This window comes from Amblyraja radiata, chromosome 9, assembly GCF_010909765.2.
Source record: "Amblyraja radiata isolate CabotCenter1 chromosome 9, sAmbRad1.1.pri, whole genome shotgun sequence".
NCBI lineage: Eukaryota > Metazoa > Chordata > Chondrichthyes > Rajiformes > Rajidae > Amblyraja > Amblyraja radiata.
Genome location: NC_045964.1, coordinates 25005558 through 25029215, shown reverse-complemented (window position 1 = coordinate 25029215; position 23658 = coordinate 25005558). Strand labels below are relative to the sequence as shown.

The window sequence follows — 23658 nt, the reverse complement described above, 5'->3', positions numbered from 1 at the left end:
ACGATACAAAGAAAAGTACCCTCTTTTGGACTCCCATACAGCTTTTCCTGCATCAAAAAATATTGGTGGCTAATAAATTCCTGATTAATCTTGTGTCAACATGTCCTGATGTAGCTCTAACATTTAAAAAAGTATTCTTAACATAGAACAGCCCAGCACAGCATAGGAACAGGCCTTTCAGACCACCGCATTTGTGCCGAACAAATGAAACTGTTTATTAAACAAATTAAACAAGTTAAACTAATCTCACCTGCCTGTACAAGATCCTTATATCTCTATTCCCTGCACTTTTGTGTGCCAATCTGAAAACCTCTTAAATGCCACAATTGTATCCAGACACTCAGTGCTCTCCATTAAACTTTCCCCCTCTCACCTTAAAGTTATGCTGTCTATTGTTGGACATCTCCATCCTTGGAAAAAGGTTCTGACTGTCTACCCCACAATAACCCCACTCTCACCATCGACGGCACCACTGTCTCCCCATCTCCCCGGGCCCGCAACCTTGGCGTGATCTTTGATTCTACCCTCTCCCTTGAGCCTCACATCTGCCATGTCATTAAAACCTCCTTCTTTCATCTCCGCAACATCGCCAAACTCAGACCCTCTCTCAAACCTCCCGCTGCTGAAAGACTCATCCGTGCCTTCATCTCCTCCCGACTGGACTATTGCAACTCACTTCTCCTTGGCATCAGCTCCACCTACATCAACCAACTCCAACTGGTCCAGAACGCAGCCGCCCGACTCATCACCCACACCAAATCCTGGCATCACATCACTCCAGTCCTCAAACAACTTCACTGGCTTCCCATCTCCCACCGGATCACCTACAAAGTCCTGATCCTCACCTACAAAGTCCTCCACCATCTGGCCCCCCCATATCTCACTGACCTCATCTCCCCCTACCAACCCTCACGGTCCCTCAGATCCACATCAGCCGGTCTCCTCTCCATCCACAAGTCCAACCTCCGCAGTTTTGGGGACAGAGCCTTCTCCAGGGCAGCTCCCAGGCTGTGGAACTCCCTCCCCCAACTGATCCGCAATTCCGTGTCCCTCACCATCTTCCAGTCCCGCCTCAAGACCCATCTCTTCACCTCTGCCTATCCTTAGCCCCACGTCCCCCTCCCTTTTCATCTGTGCATGAATTGCCTCATATTGTGTTTTGAATTGAATTCTGTCTTTAATTTGTGTACTAGTCATGTCTCTACTATTTATTTCATTCCCCTTACATGTTTTTCTTCTACCTGCTAAATTTTTGTAAGGTGTCCTTGAGACTCTTGAAAGGCGCCCATAAATAAAATTTATTATTATTATTATTACCCTATCTAAGCATCATAATTTTATATTCTATCAAGTCTCCCCTCAACCTCTGACGTTCGAGAGAATTCAATCCAAGTCTATCCAACCTCTCCCTATAGCTGAAACCCTCTAATCCAGGCAGCATTCTGGGAAAACTCCTCTGCACTCTCTCCAAAGCCTCCACATCTTTCCAATAATGGGGCAAACAGAACTTCATGCAATACTCTAAATGAGGCCTAACCAAAGTTCTATAGAGTTACATCGTGACTTCTTCACTCTTATATTCAATGCCCCAGCAATGAAGGCAAGCATACCATATGCCTTCTTTGCCACCCTATCCGGCGGATGGCGGATGTGCGGGAGTGGGCGCCGTCTGTGTATGGCAGCCTGCCCGCAGTCCGCCTCTACACCTTTCTTTATTTTATTTTATGTTAGTGGAGGTCTTTTATGTGGGGGGTGGGGGTGGGGAAGGGGGAAACTTTATTCTTAGTCCCCTACCTGGTCGGAGAGGCAGCATCCCTCCGTGCTGTTTCTTCGCCCCGTCCTCGCGGCCTACCACCGAAAGGGGAGCGGCGTTTTCCTGTCGGGACCGGCTGGGACTACAGCTTCGGCGGCGGTAGCGCAGCACTGGGATACCAACAAGGAGCGGGCGATGCCTACCGGGTCGCCGTGCGGTAAGCTCCGGAGCGCTTTGGTCGCCGACTTCCAACATCGCGGAGCTGTGGCTGCGGGCGTTCGGCCGCGGGCGGCGCTGGATTTGGATTTGGAGCGCCGCAGAGCCAGAGATCGAGTTCGCCGGGGTCGGAGCTCCAGCCGGCGCGGCCGGAGGACTACGAGTGCCGCGGTCTCCGCTCTCCGGGGAGGGGACAGCCGCTCCAGACTTTTCCAAGCCGCTGAGGAATGTTTCACCCGACGCCGATGTTTCATCTTTACGGCAAGAGGGCCCTGAAAATCATCGGACTGGCTGCACGGCCACAGATGGGCCCTGACCTCGGGATGTTTCACAGAGGAAGAGGACTTAATTTTCTGGTGCCTTTCCCCCACAGTGGAAATGTTTTGATTCTGCTGTGGGGGGATGTTTGTGTTGAACTCTGTAATATGTTGTGTCCATTTTTATTCATTTTTTTTAAAAACCTTTTTCTATGGTTTGCAATGGAACTTATTATTATTTAAATTATGTAAAGCGCTTTGGGGTCAATGCAAATTGGCTTAAAATGCGCTATATAAATAAAGTTTACTTACTTACTTACTTACTAACTATCCACTTGAATCCAAGATCCTTCTGCACATCAATGGTGTTAAGGGTCTTACCAATAACTATACTTTCCCTTATATTCAACCTCCCAAGTGCAACAGCTCACACTTACTCTAACTTCATCTGCCATTTCTCCTCCCATTTCTGTAGCTGATCTGCATCCCGCTGTATCTTATGACAGCATACCTCACTGTCTGTAACTCTTCCAATTTTGTGTTGTCAGCAAACTTACTCACCAACCCATCTACATTTATGTTCAGGTCATTTATTATATACAGGTATTACAAACAGCAGAGGTCCCAGCACAGATACCTGCAGTACTCCACTGGTCACATATCTTCAGCCAAAATATCTACCTTCCACCACAACCCTCTGTCTTTTATGAATTTACCAGTTTTGAATCCATATGACCAAGTCATCGTGAATCTTACCAATAGGCCTACTAAAATCCATATATACAACATTCACTAGCCTACCTTTATCAATCTCCTTCATCACCTCCTCAAAAAACTCAATCAAGTTAGTGAGACATGCTGACTATCCCTAATTAGCCCATTCTCTTCCAAATGGAAGTAAATCCTATCTCGATGAATTCTCTCCTACCACAGGCGTGAAGCTCTCTGGCCTCTTGTTCCCTGGCTTCTCTCCACTGCCCTTCTTAAACAAAGGAACAACATTGGCCATTCTCCAGTCCTGAGAGACCTCACCTGTGGCTGGGGTAGAAACACAGATCCTCTTCACTACCCCCACAATCTTCTCTCTTGTCTTCCTCAATAACCTGGGATAAATCCCATCAGGCCTAGGGGACATCCACCTTAATGCTCTTCAAGAGTCTCAGCACCTCCTTCTTAATCTCAAACTGCCCTAGCATATTTGTATTCTCCACACTGATCTTGTTGTCCTCCAAGCCCTTCTGCTTGGTGAAAACAGGTGCAAAGCACTCATTTAGTACCTCACCACTGACTCCAAGCATAGATTCCCTTCTTTATCCTTGAGAGGTCCTACCTTCTCCCTCGTCATCCTCTTATTTTGAATGTACATATAAAAGGACTTGAGATTTTCCTTAATCTGATTCGCCAATGACATTTCATGGCCCCTTTTGATCCTTCTAATCACCCACTTGAGTTCATTCCTACTCACTTTATATTCCTCATATTCTTGTTTAAAAAAAGTAGATGCATATTTCTGATTGTGAGATTAAAAAAGGCTGCGTATTTCTTGCGTTTTCTGTTTTATTTTGGATTCTGTTGAAAGGCGTATACGTGAAACATTAATACATCTATTCTATTCCTTAATGGTAATTGAACTGCTACATTTCCAGAATTTTCTAATTATATTTCAGATTTTTAATATATTTCTTCTCTTTGCACCACTTATTTAGATTTTACTTTTAAATAGTCAACCAGTCCTCAACTCTCTCCAAGGTTAAAAATATGCATCCTCCTTGAGTAGCTTCCTGTGTGCTGACAGCTGTCAAAATTTAAATTTGGACAGGAAGGAACATTAATTCTACTACCACATAGTATTTAAGAAACATCTGTATTGTTTTTTTAGTTATCATTTTGTTTCTGAAACCTCTAGCCCAAGCCAAAACAGCATGTGTTTATATACCAACTTTAATGTGGAAATATGTCTTAAAGGATGTCTGAAAGGATGCTTTAAAGAACATCATCAAAAACTTGTGCCACGCACATTAGGGCAGATATCCAAATGTTAGGTCAAAGAAGAAGATTTAAATACCTTAAAGGAAGAAAGTGAGGCAGAGAGTAGTTAATGTCTGGACAGGGAATTTCAGACAAGATCCACACAGCTGAATACATGACTGACATTCAAGTCGTGATTTATTAAGCGATGATCAGTAATGAAAAATCTGAAACAGTTATGAAGATGGAGCTGTAACAGAATTCAGGAACATCAAAGCCACGGAAGGATTCAAAAACAAGTGTGAACATTTAAAATCAATGTGTCATCTAATTGGGAGCCTATGTAGATTAGCAAACACAGTGGCACAGAACCAGATGTGAGTTACAATATGAGTTTTGGGATTACCTCAAATTTACAGAACATAGAATAATGGATGCCAGCCATTCCTATACTACGGTCAGGAAATAACAAAGGGTGGGATGGATGTTTTAGCAGTTGATGAACTGAGCCAGATATGCTTGAACAATGTCACACTAATCTTAGTGACAGCAAAAATACATGGTTCAAAAATAAGCTAAGTTGCACCAAAGTTGTAAACCATACTTTGAAACCTGAAAGGTGCACGTTAGAAATCTGAAATAAAAACAGAAACTGCAGATACTCAGTAGATGAGGCAGCACCTGTGGAGAAAGAGACAGATGTAACTTCCCAGGTTAAATTCCTTGTCTTGAGTTCTGATGAATAGTCATTGACGAAACATCAGCTCTTTTTTTCTGCCTGACCTGCTGAGTAATTCCAGCATTTTCTGTTTTAATATATAATTTCAGGAGAATATCAGAGGAAGAGAGCAGGAATCAGGGTTTTATGGTGAGGATAAATGACGGTGGCAGCAGTCTTCCTTGGACTTTGTGGGATAACATTTACTGGTAAGCTGTTTGCATTTAATGTTATTAGGGATTGTAGCAAGACTATATTCACATTCAACCTAGAATATGGACAGATAGCATAAAGCACAAGCTCAAGAAAATAATAAACCATTTTAAATTAAATTCCAAATACTACATATCACTGCTGACTCTAGATAAATATAACATATGTTGCATTAATTAAACCATATAACTCAGGGTGGCCCGAGGATTAATCATTGAACTGAGTTGAGTTAACTCATCACAGATGTGGTCAAAATAAGGGCACAGCGATTAACCCTGATGTCATCAATTTTGTACTTTAAATCAGATGGAAATATTTATGCTTTTAACACATTTAAAACCATTGCTCCATTATAGGCCATTTTAGGCGTTACATATTTTGAAAGCTGTGTTAATTATCAATTAATACACCATAACTAAATTTTCCAATAACTGTGACCGTAAATTTATGTTTTCTAGTTTGAGTCCTATTTCAGACCTCAGAAATGTGATCCGCAGATGGGCATGAATCAGATGTTAGAACGATTTATCAACAGAGTAATTTGGTCAAACTGTATTACACCAAGAGACCAATTTCCAGTTAAAGTGAGATAAGTGACTAATTCCAGCAAACCTAAAGTGAGATAGTTTTACCACTATCAGTGGGAAAGAGAAGTCTTATAAATCTGGATGGAATAGAATATGATGATAATGTTCACATAGGTACATGAACACTAACATTGTGCTGATGGAAATAATCCCTTTTGTCAAAGATATTACTATTACAATAACAAGAGGGGAAAAGTAATTTGTTTTGGAACATTTTGCAACTTGATTAAAGTGAAGAAGTACAAAGAACAATTTGTAGAACATAAGCAAAGGAAGAAGGAATATCCCCAGAAAAACAGAAAGACCACTTAGCTCTTCCTTTAAACTTAATAGTGAATTAATTGAAGTTTGGTGCAGAGATAAAACTCTATGGGTACACCTAAGTGCATAAGAATAATAGATATGTTTGAAACAATACAACAGTCCATGTAAAGATAACGCTGGTAAAAATCAGATGAGCAAACAGAATAGTTAAACTTAAGAAAGATACGAAATATCAAAGTGACAAACAGCTGGGTAACATATGCAACTAAATGACACTGGGGAAAATTAGTATAATATCCTGGAAAATATTATTTTGGCATGAGAGTAAGGGAAATAGTGAGTAGTTAGGCACAGCATTAATTTGCAGGAGAGAGTTTTCAAAAAGATAAAGAATTAACTATTGTACAATAAGCTATAATTTATAGTTAGTTTAAATTAAAGATCTGCATCAGAAAATGCATCCACCTACTCGTTTGCCAAATGCTGACCAGGACTTTGAATTTTATTGTTTTTCTTTCTTGTCATGAGCTCTTATTAAATTTGCTTTAATTGTGGATTCACATTATTTTCATTCCGAGTTTAACAAAAATGTAAATTGTGCCAGAAAATAGCTAAAAATTGAGAGGTTGAACAACCTGAAGTGCATGCTCTGCTACTGAGAAAAGCAATAGAAAAGTTATCTAGTTACCCTTAAGTATTTTCATTCCTGAAACACAGCCATTCTAATTTTTTTAAACTATATTTCTCATACATTTACACAATCCATAAAGCATTCATCTGCCAAATAATTCTTGCAACATTAACAGCACATGTCTCATGTTAATTGAATTGGAATTTTTGAAATAACGTGTTTAACAGAATAACTTAACCCCTGCTATTTTGAGTGATCCAATTATCTTGTCCAGGGCTGGCCTTAAGCCAATTGGACCAATTGCTCCCAATTGGGCCCTGCGCCTAAGGGGGCCTCGTGTTAATTTTCCATATTTCGTACGTAAATGCAATATGAATACGGAAATACGAATTTGCTTTGTTCAATATGGATTTTAAAAAAAAAACATTTGCGTTGTTAAATACGGATTTTTTAAAAAAACGACCATGGATAATCGTTACGAGTCACCCGCTGCACCAGCCATGAGACAAAAATAATTTGTTAACTACCACTGTTAGCGCTTGTTAACAACCAGTGGTTAACACGTAGTTATACAATGTGTTATCAATACATCGATACACGTTCCTCAGTAAATGTAATTGTGTTTTCACCAAGTATTAATGACGCCGCGTTCCTTCGAATAAAATTCACGGGACCCCCGTGAATTTTAATCAAAGGAACGCGCCGTAATTAATACTTGGTCAAAACACAATTACATTTACTGAGGAATGTGGATCAATGTATTGATGACACATTGTGAGAATTGAGGGCTCCGGACCGCGAACACGGGCTTCTTGTTGGTGTGCAGGTAAAGTCATTCACCTACCGACCCACATTGTGTCTTTCTGTCATTCGCTCTCTCCCTCCCTCCCTCTCTCTCGCGTGCTCCCCATCCCGCTCCCCATCTCGTTTCTCTCTCGCTCTCTCACTCCCTCTCTCTCACCCTGTTGCCTCGGCATTCCCGGAATCAATAAACAATAGACAATAGGTGCAGGAGTAGGCCATTTGACCCTTCGAGCCAGCACTGCCATTCAATGTGATCATGGCTGATCATCCCCAATCAGTACCTTGTTCCTGCCTTCTCCCCATATCCCCTGACTCCGCTATTTTTAAGAGCCCTATCTACCTCTCTCTGGAAAGCATCCAGAGAACCCGCCTCCACCACCCTCTGAGACAGAGACTCAGACTCACCACTCTCTGTGAGAAAATGTGTTTCCTCGTCTCCGTTCTAAATGGCTTACTCCTTATTCTTAAACTGTGGCCCCTGGTTCTGGACTCCCCCAACATCGGGAACATGTTTCCTGCCTCTAGCGTGTCCAAACCCTTAACAATCTTATATGTTTCAATGAGATCCCCTCTCATCCTTCTAAACCCAGAGTGTACAAGCCCAGCTGCTCCATTCTCTCATCATATGACAGCCCCGCCATCCCTGGAATTAACCTTGTAAACCTACGCTGCACTCCCTCAATAGCAAGAATGTCCTTCCTCAAATTAGGGGACCAAAACTGCACACAATACTCCAGGTGTGGTCTCACTAGGGCTCTCTACAATTGCAGAAGGACCACTTTGCTCCTATATTCGATTCCTCTTGTTATAAAGGCCAACATGCCATTCGCTTTCTTCACTGCCTGCTGTACCTGCATGCTTACTTTCATAGACTGATGTACAAGGACCCCCAGATCCCGTTGTACTTCCCCTTTTCCCAACTTGACGCCATTTAGATAGTAATCTGCCTTCCTGTTTTTGCTACCAATGTGGATAACCTCACATTTATCCGCATTAAACTTAATCTGCCATGCATCTGCCCACTCCCCCAACCTGTCCGTCACCCTGCATTCTCATAGCATCCTCCTCACAGTTCACACTGCCACCCAGCTTTGTGTCATCTGCAAATTTGCTAATGTTACTTTGAATCCCTTCATCCAAATCATTGATGTATATTGTAAATAGCTGCGGTCCCAGCACCGAGCCTTGCGGTACCCCACTAGTCACTGCCTGCCATTCTGAAAGGGACCCGTTAATCCCTACTCTTTGTTTCCTGTCTGCCAACCACTTCTCCATCCGTGTCAGCACTCTACCCCCAATACCATGTGTCCTAATTTTGCCCAATAATCTCCTATGTGGGACCTTATCAAATGCTTTCTAAAAGTCCAGGTACACCACATCTACTCTCCCTTGTCCATTTTCCTAGTTACATCTTCAAAAAATTCTAGAAGATTAGTCAAGCATGATTTCCCCTTCGTAAATCCATGCTGACTCGGACCGATCTTGTTACTGCTATCCAAATGTTCGGCTATCTCATCTTTTATAATTGACTCCAGCATCTTCCCCACCACCGATGTCAGGCTAACTGGTCTATAATTCCCAGTTTTCTCTCTCCCGCCTTTCTTAAAAAGTGGGATAACATTAGCTACCCTTCAATCCACAGGAACTGATCCCGAGTCTATAGAACATTGCAAAATTATCACCAATGCATCCACGATTTCAAGAGCCACTTCCTTAAGTACCCTGGGATGCAGACCATCAGGCCCTGGGGATTTATCAGCCTTCGGTCCCATCAGTCTATCCAACACCATTTCCTGCCTAATGTGGATTTCCTTCAGTTCCTCTGTCACCCCAGATCCTCTGGCCACTACTATATCAGGAAGATTGTTTGTGTCCTCCGTAGTGAAGACAGATCCAAAGTACCTGTTCAACTCATCTGCCATTTCCTTGTTCCCCATAATAAATTCACCTTTTTCGGTCTTCAAGGGTCCAACTTTGGTCTTAACTAATTTTTTCCTCTTCACATACCTAAAGAAGCTTTTACTATCCTGCTTTATATTCTTGGCTAACTTACCTTTGTACCTCATCTTTTCTCCCCGTATTGTCTTTTTGGTTATCTTCTGTTGTTCTTTAAACATTACCCAATCCTCTTGCTTCTCGCTCATCTTTGCTATGTTGTACTTCTTCGCTGTAATTTTTATACTGTCCCTGACGTTCCTTGTCAGCCATGGTCGTCCCTTTCTCTCCTTGAAATCTTTCTTCCTCCTAGGAATGAACTGATCCTGCACCTTCTGTATTATTCCTAAAAACACCTGCCATTTTTGTTCCACTGTCATCCCTGTTAGTGTATCTTTCCAGTCAACTTTGGCCAGCTCCTCCCTCATGGCCCCATAGTCCCCTTTATTCAACTGCAACACTGACACCTCCGATCTACCCTTCTCCCTCTCCAATTGTAGATTAAACCTGAACATGTTATGGTCACTGCCTCCTAATGGCTCATTAACCTTGAGGTCCTTTATCAAATCCGGTTCATTACATAACACTAAATCCAGAAAATTCTCCCTGGTAGGCTCCAATACAATCTGTTCTAAGAATCCATCACAAAGGCACTCTACAAAGTCCCTTTCTTGGGGTCGAGTACCAACTTGATTTTCGCAGTCTACCTGCATGTTGAAATCTCCCATAACAATCACAGCAATACTTTTGCTACATGCCAATTTTAACTCCTGATTCAACTTGCGCCCTATATCCAGGCTACTGTTTGGGGGCCTGTAGATTAGTCCTATTAGGGTCTTTTTACCCTTACAATTCCTTAGTTCTATCCATACTGACTCCACATCTCCTGTTTCAATGTCACCCCTTGCAAGGGACTGAATCTCATTCTTCACCAACAGGGCAACCCCACCCCCTCTGCCCACCTGTCTGTCTTTTCGATCATTTGGCGTTTTGCGCTGCCAGCTGCATCTGCGGTTGCTTCCTGTTGTGGGGGGGAAGCCCTGGCCCGTGGCGGCTAATGGTCTGTTCCCTCCGCGGGTGCCGCCTGGCCCACTGAGTTCCTCCAACACTCTGTTTTTTGTTTGGCTCTGGAGTTGAAGGTGGACATGGGGGGCTGGGTATCTCAGCGGGACGGGCGGCGGCTCTCGGGAGTGGGTGGCGTTTCGGGTTGAGACCCTTTTTCAGACAATCACAAGTACTCTCACCGACAATCACAAGTACTCTCACCAAGAGTTCAGTTCAGTCTGAAGAAGGGTCTGCTCTCCAGAGTCGCTGCCTGTCCTGCTGAGTTACTCCAGCTTTATGTCTATCTTCATATTCAGAGTTAAATAAAAAACACAGAGTGCTGGACGACCTCAGCGGGCTAGGCGGCATCTGTGGAGGGAATGGTTTAAGAGTTGTTTCGGGCCAGGGTTCTTCTTCAATAGGAAGGAACTGCAGATCAAAGATACTAGAGCGGATACTAGTATCTTTGCTGCAGATCAGGCATGATATTCTTCCGATTTAAATCGGAATTCCGATTTTATTGTTTTCCTATTTCTCAATTTTTTTGTGCCCGATTATTTGGCGGCCAATCAAGCGCTGTTTCTAAGGGGGATGTATCCAATTACCGACCAGCTTCCCTTAAAATTCCCGTCCAATCAACAAATTGGTCTCCTCCTGTCAAATCAGCCGCTGTCTCCAAGGGCATTGTGTCCAATCACATTATGCAGTTTAATGGTAATTAGCAGCTACGGTAAAGGTTGGAAGCCAGCGGAGGTACTGACAGTCAGACGAGAGCAGGAGAGATTAAGACAGTGTATAATCCATGGCACCTTAGTGTACAATTACATAATCTATACTAAATAACAGGGCTGACAGACCTTGGCTGGGAACCTGGGGCTCATCAAATTGTTCCCAATTGGGCCCCGCACCTCCTAAGGCTGGCGCTGATCTTGTCTATCATAATCAAAGAACAACAATGTTGAGAGAGATGGCAGTTAAAGGGCATCATGAATCTTTTGCATAAAATATTCCAATTATATCCCGAACAGTGAAGTTCAATAAAGTAAAAACTAATTAGAATCAAACAACAACAACCTGCATTTCTGTGGGGAATTTAACATCGCAAATCCTCCCAATAGGCTTTGCAGGATGACTCTTAGACAATTTGAAGAGATATTAGAATGAGTGAACAAAATGAAAATTCTCGAGTTAATAAGGTAACAAATTCAAGATTCCCTCATTTATGTTCATACTTGTACAATGTATCTGAAATTCAGTTGGTATCAATCTCGCCCCTGAGTTAGAAGGCTGGGTAAAATATGGGTGGGGTGGTGAATTAGACACCACTGCAGAAACCTTACATTGACATTCTTCTGCGATTCAGAGAACATGCACTAAGAGAGGTGAGATTAAACTGAATTTCAGTTAGCTCTCACAAGTGAATGCAACACTCATGATGGTACTATTTTGAAGAGTGAGAAGATAATCTCATGGTTTGTCCAACATTTTTCTCAGTCAACATCACTAAAATTGATCATCAAGTTATCATTATACAGTATTGCTATTGGTGGTTACTTGGTGTGATTGCTATGCATCCTATATTACAGCATTGACTCGACTTTAACTATTATTTTCTGCATATAAAGCACTTTCAGACATCCTTGGGCTACATAAATGCAAATATATCTTCATTTTAAATCTCTTATGTATATAGATACCAAATATGTTAGCATGCAATAGTCTCAGCATTTTTGAACATCTTAATAAGACGAACAAGAGACGTATATATTCTCACTCATATCCTTAAGGTACCTGACATGCATCCCATCTGGACCTGGTGCCCTGTAAACATTTAATGGTTTCATGTTACTCCTGGTGTATGCTTCACTGATCTCAGTATTTAATGGTTCCCGCCAGAAAGTTTGATTGGATCTAACATTTTATGTATAAAATTAATTTAATACATCTGTTATTTCCTGATGCCCTCCTGTGTGAACTTTTTACCTAAAGTGTCCAGTAAAGGAACTTACCAGTGTTTTGCACGCTACATATTTCCTTGGATTCACTGACTCTTTAATTCTTTCCATTTGATTTGGTATAGTCCATAACTTTTTCTCATCAAACAATACGGACAAAAGACCTTCAGTTTCCCAGTGTCACTGGAGATTTGTTACACTGGATAGTAAGGATGAATAAATATCATTCGGTTACCGTATTATTGACTACAACCGCCCGTTTAAAATGACTGCTCTTTAATTCTCAACCACTGGATATTTGCCTGGAAACATATTGCATGTTTTCGTTCAGTGAGATCATTCAATTTTAATAGACTGAGGTGTTAAATCCGGCACCACTTCACAACAAGCTAAATGACCTATAATTTAAATAGAGCATTTAGGATCGATAATAAAATTCCCAAGACTATTTCACATATATAATTCCAGCACCACTTCACACTGAGCTGTCTGTGATGTTTAAAGGGGCTGGCATCTGCCCTGATCCGTTGTTCGGATAAAACACTGTTTGAAATAATTTGAAGTTTTGAAATTAATCCTTGCAGCCTAATGTACACTTTGGGCTAAGATTTGATCCCTGCACAAAGCGCAATGTAAACGGAATGGAATCTCTATTAACATTCTGAGACTCTACATAATGGAAGTAATCACATTCGGCCCTTCGAGCCAGCATTGCCATTCAATATGATCATGGCTGATCATCCAAAATCAGTACCCAGTTTCTGCTTTCTCCCCGTATCCCTTGATTCCGTAACCCTAAGAAATTTAAACATGGGAGGCTTTTTATAGTGAAAAAGAAACTGCATGACATCATTTTTACCATGTGATGATTTTTCCACACGTCGGTAGTCGTTGTTGGCTCAAGAGTAACTCGGGAGAGAAACTTGGTAACTCGGGAGAGGAACTTGGTAACTCGGGCAAGGAACTTGGTACATCACAGAAATGAGAAGTAAACGGCAAACTTATACTGTCTGAAGAAGGGTTTCGGCTCGAAACGTTGATAATTTCTTTCGCTCCATAGATGCTGCTGCACCTGCTGAGTTTCTCCAGCATTTTTGTGTACCGGAAAACTTACACACGTGGGAACTCGTTTAAACTTGTGAACATAAACTTGGAATCTCGTAGAAAACCACGAGTGTGTTTTTTTCTTTCACTCGGGATCACTCGTGGGTGTACTCGCACCGTGAGACAGGGCCATTACTATTTAAAAGACCAAGTCTGAACATTGTCTAAGTCTTGCAATGAAAAGCCATGAGTTGCCATGATTTGAGAATTTCTAGAGAATTGAAGATTATACATTAATCAGTGAACATCTGACCAGGTGTGGTAAGTTTAGGAAATTGTAAAATATGACTGTTAGTTTGTCTATGTCAGGTGGTTATCTGGAGTTTTGTCTGGGACAGGGACAGCATATCCCTACTTGTGAGTTGGAGGGCTTTACAGTGTTAATTCGGAAGGTATAGGGGGATAGGTGGAACTAGTATACATGGGGCATTTTGGATGGCATGGGCAAGTTGGGCCCACGGGTCTGTTTCCATGCTCTATGACTCTATGTATGTCTGCCACATCTAACATTGGTGTTTAGTCAAACATAGATGGGTTGTCTAGTTTTATTCATTGTTTTGTCCACTGTCTTGCAGTAATAGGGTATTTCTGTTTGGGTTGATGGGTTATTTGAGAAGACTGTTAAGGATCACAATCTGCCTAGAAAGTTAGATGTGGCCCTTGTGGCTAAGGGGATCAGAGGGTATGGAGAGAAGGCAGGTACGGGATACTGAGTTGGATGATCAGCCATGATCATATTGAATGGCGGTGCAGGCTCGAAGGGCCGAATGGCCTACTCCTGCACCTAATTTCTATGTTTCTATGTTTCTAAAATACAGTTGATTTCCTTTTAAAGAGTTAAAGATAAATGCATTTGTGTATCTATGCCATAATTTTAAGATTACAATTACAGGTACTTGTGTTTTAATTCCATGTATTAACTTATTTAAATCACCCAGTTTCTTCTGAGGGATTTGAATTTAACCTTCCAATTATTAGTGTTGCCCTCTGGATAGCAAGTACAATCATTTAATCACTTTGTGAGTGTTATCCCTGTAACTTGTAGATGTGATTCTCCCATCGGTCTTCTGATCAGTTTGCATTAACTTTATTTCACCCAAAACTCTGCTGTCCTTATATTAACTCATAACCTTCACTCTTCCCCCTGCTAAAGATAACTCCTGATATAGCATCTAAAATGCCCTGATTTTAACATTCAAATTCTGTTTACAAAAATCTTCCCATGGACTAGCCAATCCATGTATCATTTCAACTCTCAGCGCTAAACCCCCTGAAATATTTGTGCTTCTACAATTCTACCTCTTGAAAAGTCTCTACTTAACTGCTCTATATCACTGGTGAGCTAGTGATTTAGAGTGCTCTAAATCACTCTGTCACACTTTCTTCCTTTAAGGCTCTCTATAAAGTATATTGTTAGTACAGTTAAGTCCACGGATCTTTATAGATGGAATTATGTTAGCAATTGATGATTTCAGCAACAATGTCGGGTAAATATAAAACTCAGTGACACGAATTGAGTCATATCACTGCATCCACCAGGTTCAGATGAACTAATCTTTAGACTTTAGACTTTAGAAATACACCGTGGATTCAGGCCCTTTGACCCACCGAGTCCGCACCAACCATTGTTCACCCGTACACGAGCATTATCCTACATACTATGGACAATTTACAGAAGCCAATTAACCTGTACATCTTTGGGGTGTGGGAGGAAACCGGAGCCCGGAGAACCCCAAGTGGTCACAGGTAGGTTGTTTTAACAGTAAAGGTTGCACAGATATCCATTGGAAATTAGAAGTGTGAAAGGCGACTTGGTTGAAACATTTAAATTCCTGAGAGATCCTGACCGAGTGGATGTTTTCTAAAGAATCAGGAACTAATAATGTGGTGATCCTTTTAAGACACACGAGGTGATAATTTTTCTTTTAGACAGTCACGAGTCCCTTTGTTCTTTCAAGGCAGAAGCATATTCTTTGAATATTTTTTACACAAAGTTAAATCGTTAAGCAAAGGGGTGAATGGACACTGGAGGTAGATGGGAGAGCAAAGATGAAATTAGAATCAAACCAGACATGATCTTATTGAATGGTAGAGCAGGGTTATGGGGCAAGTGGCCAACTCTTTCCTCCAGTTCATATCTCCTAGCAGAGGTATCATGTTGCTTGAGTTTAAACTCATGGGGCATCCAATCATTATTTTTCATTTAAAACTGATTTGATATAAATGGAATCTTAACTGCAGTCTAAATCAGATTCCCAATAGATGTGAAAAATAAGAGAATTCACTGTTTAAAAAAATGCTCTAAAAATAACACCCTGTAAACTCATCCAATACATAATAAGCTTGGCCTCAAGGATGGTCTCGACCCAAACCGTTACCCATTCCTTCTCTCCACAGATGCTGCCTGTCCTGCTGAGTTACTCCAGCATTTTGCCTCTGTCTTCGGTATAAACCAGCATCTGCAGTTCCTTCCTCCAAGTCCAAAGCGTAGCTATGGGCACCCGCATGGGCCCCAGCTATGCCTGCCTCTTTGTAGGGTACGTTGAACAATCCCTGTTCCAGGCGTACACTGGCCCTATCCCCAAACACTATCTCCATTACCTTGATGACTTCATCGGCACCCATGCAGAACTTATGGACTTCATCAACTTCACTACAATTTTCATCCTGCGCTCAAATTTACTTGGACCATCTCCGACACCTCCCTCCCCTTTCTTGATCCCACAGTCTCCATCACAAGAAATATACTATTGACTAACGTCTATTACAAACCCACGGACTCCCACAACTATCTCGACTACACTTCTTCCCAACCTGCTTCCTGCAAAGACTCTACCTCCTACTCCCAATTTCACCGTCTACGCCGCATCTGCACCCAAGATGAGGTGTTCCATTCTAGAACAGCCGAGATGTACTCATTCTTTAGGGAACGAGGGTTTCCCTCTCCCATCATAGATGAGGCCCTCACTCGTGTCTCCTCAGTACCCCGCAGCTCCGCCCTTGCTCCTCCTTCCCCTGGTCACAGCAGAGACAGAGTCCCCCCAGTCCTTTCCTTCCACCCCATCAGCTGTTGCATACAACACAGAATCCACCAATATATCCGCCACCTCCAATGGGATCCCGTCACGAGCCACATTTCCCCATTTCTACCCCTTTCCGCAGAGACCGTTCCCTCCGCAACTCCCTGGTTCCCTCCCCTTCCCACACCTGAAATTACCCCCTACCCAGGAACCTTCCCCTGCAGAAGATGCAACACCTGTCGCTATACTTCCTCCCTCAACTCTGTCCAGGGACCCCGACAGTCCTTTCAGGTTAGGCAGAGGTTCTCTTGCACCTCCTCCAAGCTCATCTACTGTATCCGTTGTTCAAGATGTGGACTATTGTACATCGGTGAGACCAAACGCAGACTGGGCGATCATTTCGCGGAACACCTTCACTCAGCCTGCGTGAACCGACCTGATCTCCCAGTTGCTGGACACTTTAATTCTCCTTCCCATTCCTACACAGACCTTTCTGTCCTCGGTCACCTCCATTGTCAGAATGAGGCTAAATGCAAACTGGAAGAACAGATCCCATATTTTGCTTGGGCAGCATACAGCCCAGTGGTATGAATATTAATTTCTCTCACTTCAGGTAGCACCGGCATTCAATTCTCTCTCTGTCCCTCCCCACCCAAGTCGCACTAGCTTCTCATTTTCACCATACAGATTACAGTGGCCTGTTTCTTTTATCATCGTTACTTTTTTGCATACCTTTCATTCATTGTTCTTTATCTCTCCACATTACCCTCTCGTTTCCCTTATCCCTAACCAGCCTGAAGAAGGGTCTCGACCCATTCCTTCTCTCCAGAGATGCTGCCTGTCCCGCTGAGTTACTCCAACGTTTTGTATCTTATCTGCAGTTCCTTCCTACACATAGCCGCTTACAGTCCGTGCCAACAGTTGGGGGGAAAGAGTGAAGCCTAACAAAAGTTTCCGAAACCAATTGCGCTGTTATGATCTACGAAGCTGCGGCACTTTAGTTCACCACCTAGCCAGGTGTTTTACGTGAGCAATGTTTTGCAATGTTAATGTGGTTGAACTATAGGTGTGCCCGCTCAACCGAAAATTATGCAGTATTGTTTCCTAAACAAACTCGTTAAATCAAGAGAAAATGAACGCGAACATATTGGAGGTTCAACATTTACCGATTTCGTAAGTTAGCTACGCTTTTATACACGAATGATGCACACAACATATGATGAGAAATTGGCTTGTAAACTTTGGCGCGAGTTTTCTGCTTGAAGCGCAGCAGTGTGCATTTTGCAGCCATGTGCTCCTATAAGATTACTCTATCGGCGCTGAAAGTCAGCTTGCAGACTTTAAGGAGGATAGTACAAACAATGAGGGCGGAGACGTGAGGAATCTCCACCCTGTGGGGTTGCCATGGCAAGCGGCGCGGTTGGGATCGCTTGTGGTCAAAGAGGATGGAGGCAGGCGCGGCACGGGCTCGAACGAAGATAAGGCATCGCCACTCTTCTGCATTCACTGATCTGACCCCCCTCAGCAACTTCTTCGCTCAAAAGAAAGCAAAAAAATGGCGGATAATGACAACACATCACCCGTAAGTCTTTTAATGTAAATTAGTTTTATAGTTGCAGGGTGTTTTTTTTAAAGGGTTAACTTTGGTACGAATACAAAGTCTCAATTTCCAACTTTACCTGGCAATTGAATTATGGTAATTCGGTCATCTTGCTTTTTTAACGTGTGGAAAATAATCTTTGCAAACTACCGATTCCATACGAATGCGTGACATGTGGTTGAGCTTTCGTGGCAGATTCAGGGATCACCGCTGCACATTGGATCCAGTCCATATATTTTATAACACACTTCCAACGAAATATAATTTCCATGCTTCCTAATTTGCACGTTTCCAATCAATTATGAGACGTGGAAACATTGATTAATGATCATATATATTTAAAATAATGAGAGTCTGAGGGGAAAAAAGTTTAAATCGGTTACTGCAGTGAGGCGGGTGTCCATACATTGGACACTTTGCAGGTTATTTTATGAAGATGAATGTTATTTGTTCAACTAAACTACGGTGTGAACTTTGCACGCTGTATCATCGAACCTTAACACAACGTATAACAGAAACGTCCGACGTCATGTTGACTTTCAAGTTTGCATTAACCTTTGCTTTATTAATTTTACAGGTGAAGCCTTTTGTCGGTCAGATCAAAGGTGGGTTGAAGCCATCGATGAAGATGACCATTATGGGGATAGTTCATTCAAAGCCTGACAGGTAAAGCACGATATAAAACGTCTTTGGGTTCAGGGGGGGTAACTAATTTCTCTTATCTTTGTTCCTTGTCGACAAAGGGCACTATACTGTCAAAATGTACTTTTTGCATTTAACCAAATACCAAAAGAGCTGATGGAAGGCACATTTAACATTTTTCTACAATGTTTATGTACAGTAACATACGAAAATCCAAAATATATTTTGCACGCCTATGTGCCTTTGGTTATTGCCTCGTGAAGATAATAACTTTAGTTGAACTCTTAATGGATTTGATGTTTGGCTTCAAGAGTTGTGCATTGAGCAGCCCAAATGGAGTGTGACAATTTACTATACGTGCCAGAGGAACAACAATTAAAAAGAACAACATTTTACTTTTAAGGCATACTTATTTTGGTGCACACATTGTTTCAGACCTTTAACATAACTGGCTTGCTATTTGCATAGGAGCACAGTTGCATCTTTTTAATTCCTGAATTTTCTGAAATGAAGCATGCTAGAAAGGATCAACTGTAAATATTATTAAGAATTTTTGACATCACTAAAGATTAATTCTGTGGGTTAACAGCTTTGGTGCTATGCTGAGCAGAATTTGTAGCATGTCATTGTTTGGGGCTGGAAGAAATAAAGCTCAAATAAAGCTCAATCATATGGCAAATATGATGAAGTGCACTGCACACTAGCACTGAGGATTGTGTCTCATCTTTCCCAGATATCCCTTTGGAAGGATATTTTATGAAGATCTTCAGATCAGAAGCAAAAACCAAGCTGTCTTATCGCAACAATGTTGCCAAAAAAAAACCTGACTTAAGTGGGTCATCTATTCACTAGATGTATCTTCTGACTTATTTGGAATACCACATTAAATATTCATTTATGTTACAAGAGGGGAAGAAACAGCACACGAAGGCAGATGGAAAATAACTAGACTACTTCAAATCGGCAAAAGAGCTATTAGCAAATGGATTCCAGTATGTGACAACACTTCTTATTTGAGTAGAAAGTTAATCATAGGAAATAAGTTTTTAAATGTAATAATGCATCCATCTCACCCGAGATTTTGTTTCCCTTTAAACTGTGAAAACTGGCAAAGGGAGAAAGAAAGCAAAACAGAGTTCACATTTTTGGCACAGGAAGAAATAGCATTCCCTATTTTTTTTTGTAAACATGTCATAGAAATCGTCATTTACTTTCTCATGGCCTTGGGGGAAGGGGGTAGTTCACAGAAATAAAGCACAGCATTCCCAAGACTTGATCATTATTTATGTACTGGTGAGTCATCTTTGGCCGAAAATACATATATACCCTACAGACTTCCTCACTACCAATTATCAAGCACATTATTCTGTAACAACAATGCAACATCTTGCTAACTGCAGATTAATGGCAATTAAATGTAAGCAAATTATATAAATTAATTATATTTTTGCTTGAGCCAATTGTGCACTCAGAGCTAGCACAAAAGCTTTCTTAAAGTCTTGACGTGGTGGTGTGCGCTGAACTACTTTGCTTCCAAAATTCAGCTCCATTGAGCCAATGGATCCCAATTTCCAAAGCAGAAAACAATCAAAAGTTGCTCCATAAACAAGGAACTGCAGATGGTCATTTCCACAAAATGACACAAAGTGCTGGAATAACTCAGTGGCTCAGGCAGTATCTCTGAATAAAATGGATAGGATTCATTTCAGGTCAGAACCCTTTTTCAGACTGCAAAAGCTACTAGCACATTACTAACTCAGAACAGGGTTTATCATGACTACTCATGTTATTTACTTTATATTTTATGTTTCAATTTCTTGAAGGCCGCACAACATTAATGAGACAATGCTAATGAAACAATAGCACATTAACAAGCATATTTAATTCCTAACTGAAGTTGTCGATAAGCAGAAAGGAGCTTTTATGTTGTAGTATTGCTTTCTATGTTCCAGCATTTGAACATAAGTACATAAAATATTATAGTAAAGAAGCTTTAGCCATTCTGGAAAAAAATGCAAACTGAGAAATTAAGTATAACTTTGCAATGAGAATATTTTTCTCAAAACATTTCTCAGTTTTCCACATCCTTCCTCCTCCCATCCCTCACAACTTTTACAGTCATCTATCTTCATGTTCAGCTCCTCGTGAAAACTACCTGCTCACAGAGGGTTTGGAACTCTGTTTAACACATGCCAATGAATACTAGGTGAGCTGTTGATTTTAAATCTAAGGTTGATAGACTTTTCATAACCAAAGACAACATTGTGCATCAGGTACAGGCAGTTATAAGAAATTGGGTCAACAGATTGCTTATTGTCACAGTGGATAAGTGAACAAAACCTGAGGATTTATATGTTAGAATCAAAAAGCTTTACAGCATGGAAATAGGCCACCTTCCCTGCAAATAGATTCTCCCAGTCGACCTGTGCAAATTCCCACCTCCTAAATCGCCCTGTCCCCAGTTTAGGACCTTAATTTGTGGGCCTGTCCTATCTTTCTCCATAACTATTATAAAACTAATAGAATTATGGTCACTGGTCCCAAAGTGCTCTCCGGTTAACGTTGCAATCAATTGCCCGACCTCATTCTCCAAAACCCCTGTCCCACGGTACGAATTAATTCCACGAGTTCTCCCGAGTTTGCCCTGATTCGAACGCGGAGATTTACGGTAATGGCCACTCGTCGGTACTCGAGGCTCTCGTGGACATTTTTCATCATGTTGAAAAATCTTCACGAGTCTTCCCGTGCTTACTTGCCGTTAGCGAGTCTTCCCGAGTACCTGCTGTTAGCGCTAAGAGACGTCCCCGAGTTCCGACGTACCCGCCACGTTCATTCTCTGTGCTTACCATGAGTTTGATTTTTTTTAAACTCGGGAGAGCTCTTGGAATGAACTCGCACAGTGGGACAGGGCTTTTAGAGGAGGTCCACTGTTGTCCCTTCTCTAGCAGTCAAGAGTGTTTTAGTGTCGGATGTCGAAATGAAACAATGACATTCTTACTTGCAGCAACACACCAGATATGTAAACATAGTACTCAGTAGACATCATAATAAACAACAAAAAGAAGTTCAATATATAAAATATACTGCAAAGACAGAATCAAAGCCCCAAGTCCCTAGTGCTATCAAGGCAGTTCATAGTTTGGAGTTTAGTTGGACTTTGTAATGTTCGTAGAGCGACCACCTCTGTATATTGATTAAGGAGGCTTTCGAGAACCGTGTGCGGACGAGGCACCGACGGACGAGAGGCCGAAGCAAAGAAGTTGAAGCCAAAGAACCGAATCGAAACAAGGCCGAAACGCCAATAAACCGAAAGTCAAAAGACAAAACGCCTACTAACCGAAAGGATGGGACGCCTAAATTCAAACTAACCGAAAGGGCAGGACGCCTAAAAGCCAACAAACCGAAAAGCTGTGTCACCTAAAAGCAAACTTACCGAATGACCGCTCTGTCGAAACGATACCTACCCGAAAGGCGGCGTCACCTACAGGCCAAAGGACCGACTGCCGCTTAACAGAAAAGTCCAATAACGGACTTGACACTGACCGGGTGGAGCGGAGGTTTGGGACAATGTTCATGCCTTCACAGTGATGTGATGGATGCGGGGATCTGGACCAATTGCTGACAAGTCCTGCCCCCCGGCAACGTCAAGTCTGTTATTGGACTTTTCTGTTAAGCGGCAGTCGGTCCTTTGGCCTGTAGGTGACGCCGCCTTTCGGGTAGGTATCGTTTCAACAGAGCGGTCATTCGGTAAGTTTGCTTTTAGGCGACGCAGCTTTTCGGTTCGTTGGCTTTTGGGCATCCCGCCCTTTCGGTTAGTTTGCATTTAGGCGTCCCATCCTTTCGGTTAGTAGGCGTTTCGTCTTCGGACTCTTTCGGTTTATTGGCGTTTCGGCCTCGTTTCCATTTGGTTCTTTGGCTTCGACTTCTTTGCTTCGGCTTCTTGTCTGTCGGCGCCACGTCCAGGTACCTTCTAGAACACATTTAACAAATTCTACATTCTTTACAGTATGCGAGTCACAATCAAAAGCAGGGAGTTAAAATCTCCCATTAATACTATCCTATTATATTTACAGCTCTTGGCAAACTCCCTATACAACTGGTCCTTTAATTCACCCTGATTATTGGGAGGTTTATAATCCAATCCCATCAAAGTGATCATTCCATTTCTATTTCTAAATTCTACCTACATAGCCTTACTGGAAGATCCCCCAAGAGTATCCTCTGAGCACTGTAGTAATGTTCTCCCTAGAATGTTCTTCCTCTTCTCCTGGAATTTTCTGTTCTAATCTGTTCTTTGCTGTGGTATGGTTCCAAGTTTACCCTCTGGTAATGTGCTTAGGTGGCCATTGTTCATACAATAGCCTGTCAGCAATGGCCAACATAATTGATTAAAAAAAACATTCCTCGGGTGAAACCCATATATGATCTTCCAGCAAGAGTGACTTATTTAGATGTGAGAGCACTGCGTAGGATTTTTTTTTAATTCTTAGATTATTTAATCATTTGCAATGACCTAGATGAGTCAGATAACTACCCAGAGATCAGGATTACCTATTTTTTAAATTCTCAGCTCACTGGATAAATCACTGAATCAGTGAGAGAGAGGGAGTGAAGTTTGCTTTAGAAGTTGACTTCAGATTCCAAGGTAATTCTTGTTCAACTGAAGTCCCTTCAACCCCTATTATGAACTTAAATGCCACAGCTAGTTATATGATAGGCCTAGATAGAGTGGATGTAGAGAGTTTTTAGTAGTGGGAGGGTCTAGAACCAGATGACACAGCCTCAGAATAAAAGGATGTACCTTTAGAATGGAGATGAGGAAGAATTTCTTTATCCAGAGGGTGATGAACCAGGAATTAATTGACACAGATGGCTGTGGAGGCCACGTTATTGGGTATTTTTTAAGTGGAGATTTATAGGTTCTTGATTAGTTAAGGGTCTCAAAGG

At 41.8% G+C, this 23658-nt stretch overlaps 1 protein-coding gene across 2 annotated transcripts in view; it reads left to right on the top strand.

Moving 5' to 3' along the window:
• The first annotated feature begins 4954 nt into the window (after positions 1-4954).
• The window catches only part of LOC116976881 (galectin-related protein-like), a 30772-nt gene continuing 12068 nt past the window's right edge, over positions 4955-23658 (top strand). Inside the window, exons 1-2 of one of the 2 annotated variants that reach the window (XM_033026907.1) lie at positions 4955-5121; positions 18647-18735. In XM_033026907.1, coding sequence (XP_032882798.1) covers positions 18692-18735 — 44 coding nt within the window. In that variant the 5' untranslated portion in view covers positions 4955-5121; positions 18647-18691. Of the gene's footprint in view, positions 5122-17540; positions 18052-18646; positions 18736-23658 lie in introns of those variants that run through there. The other variant, XM_033026906.1, reaches the window with a different exon arrangement.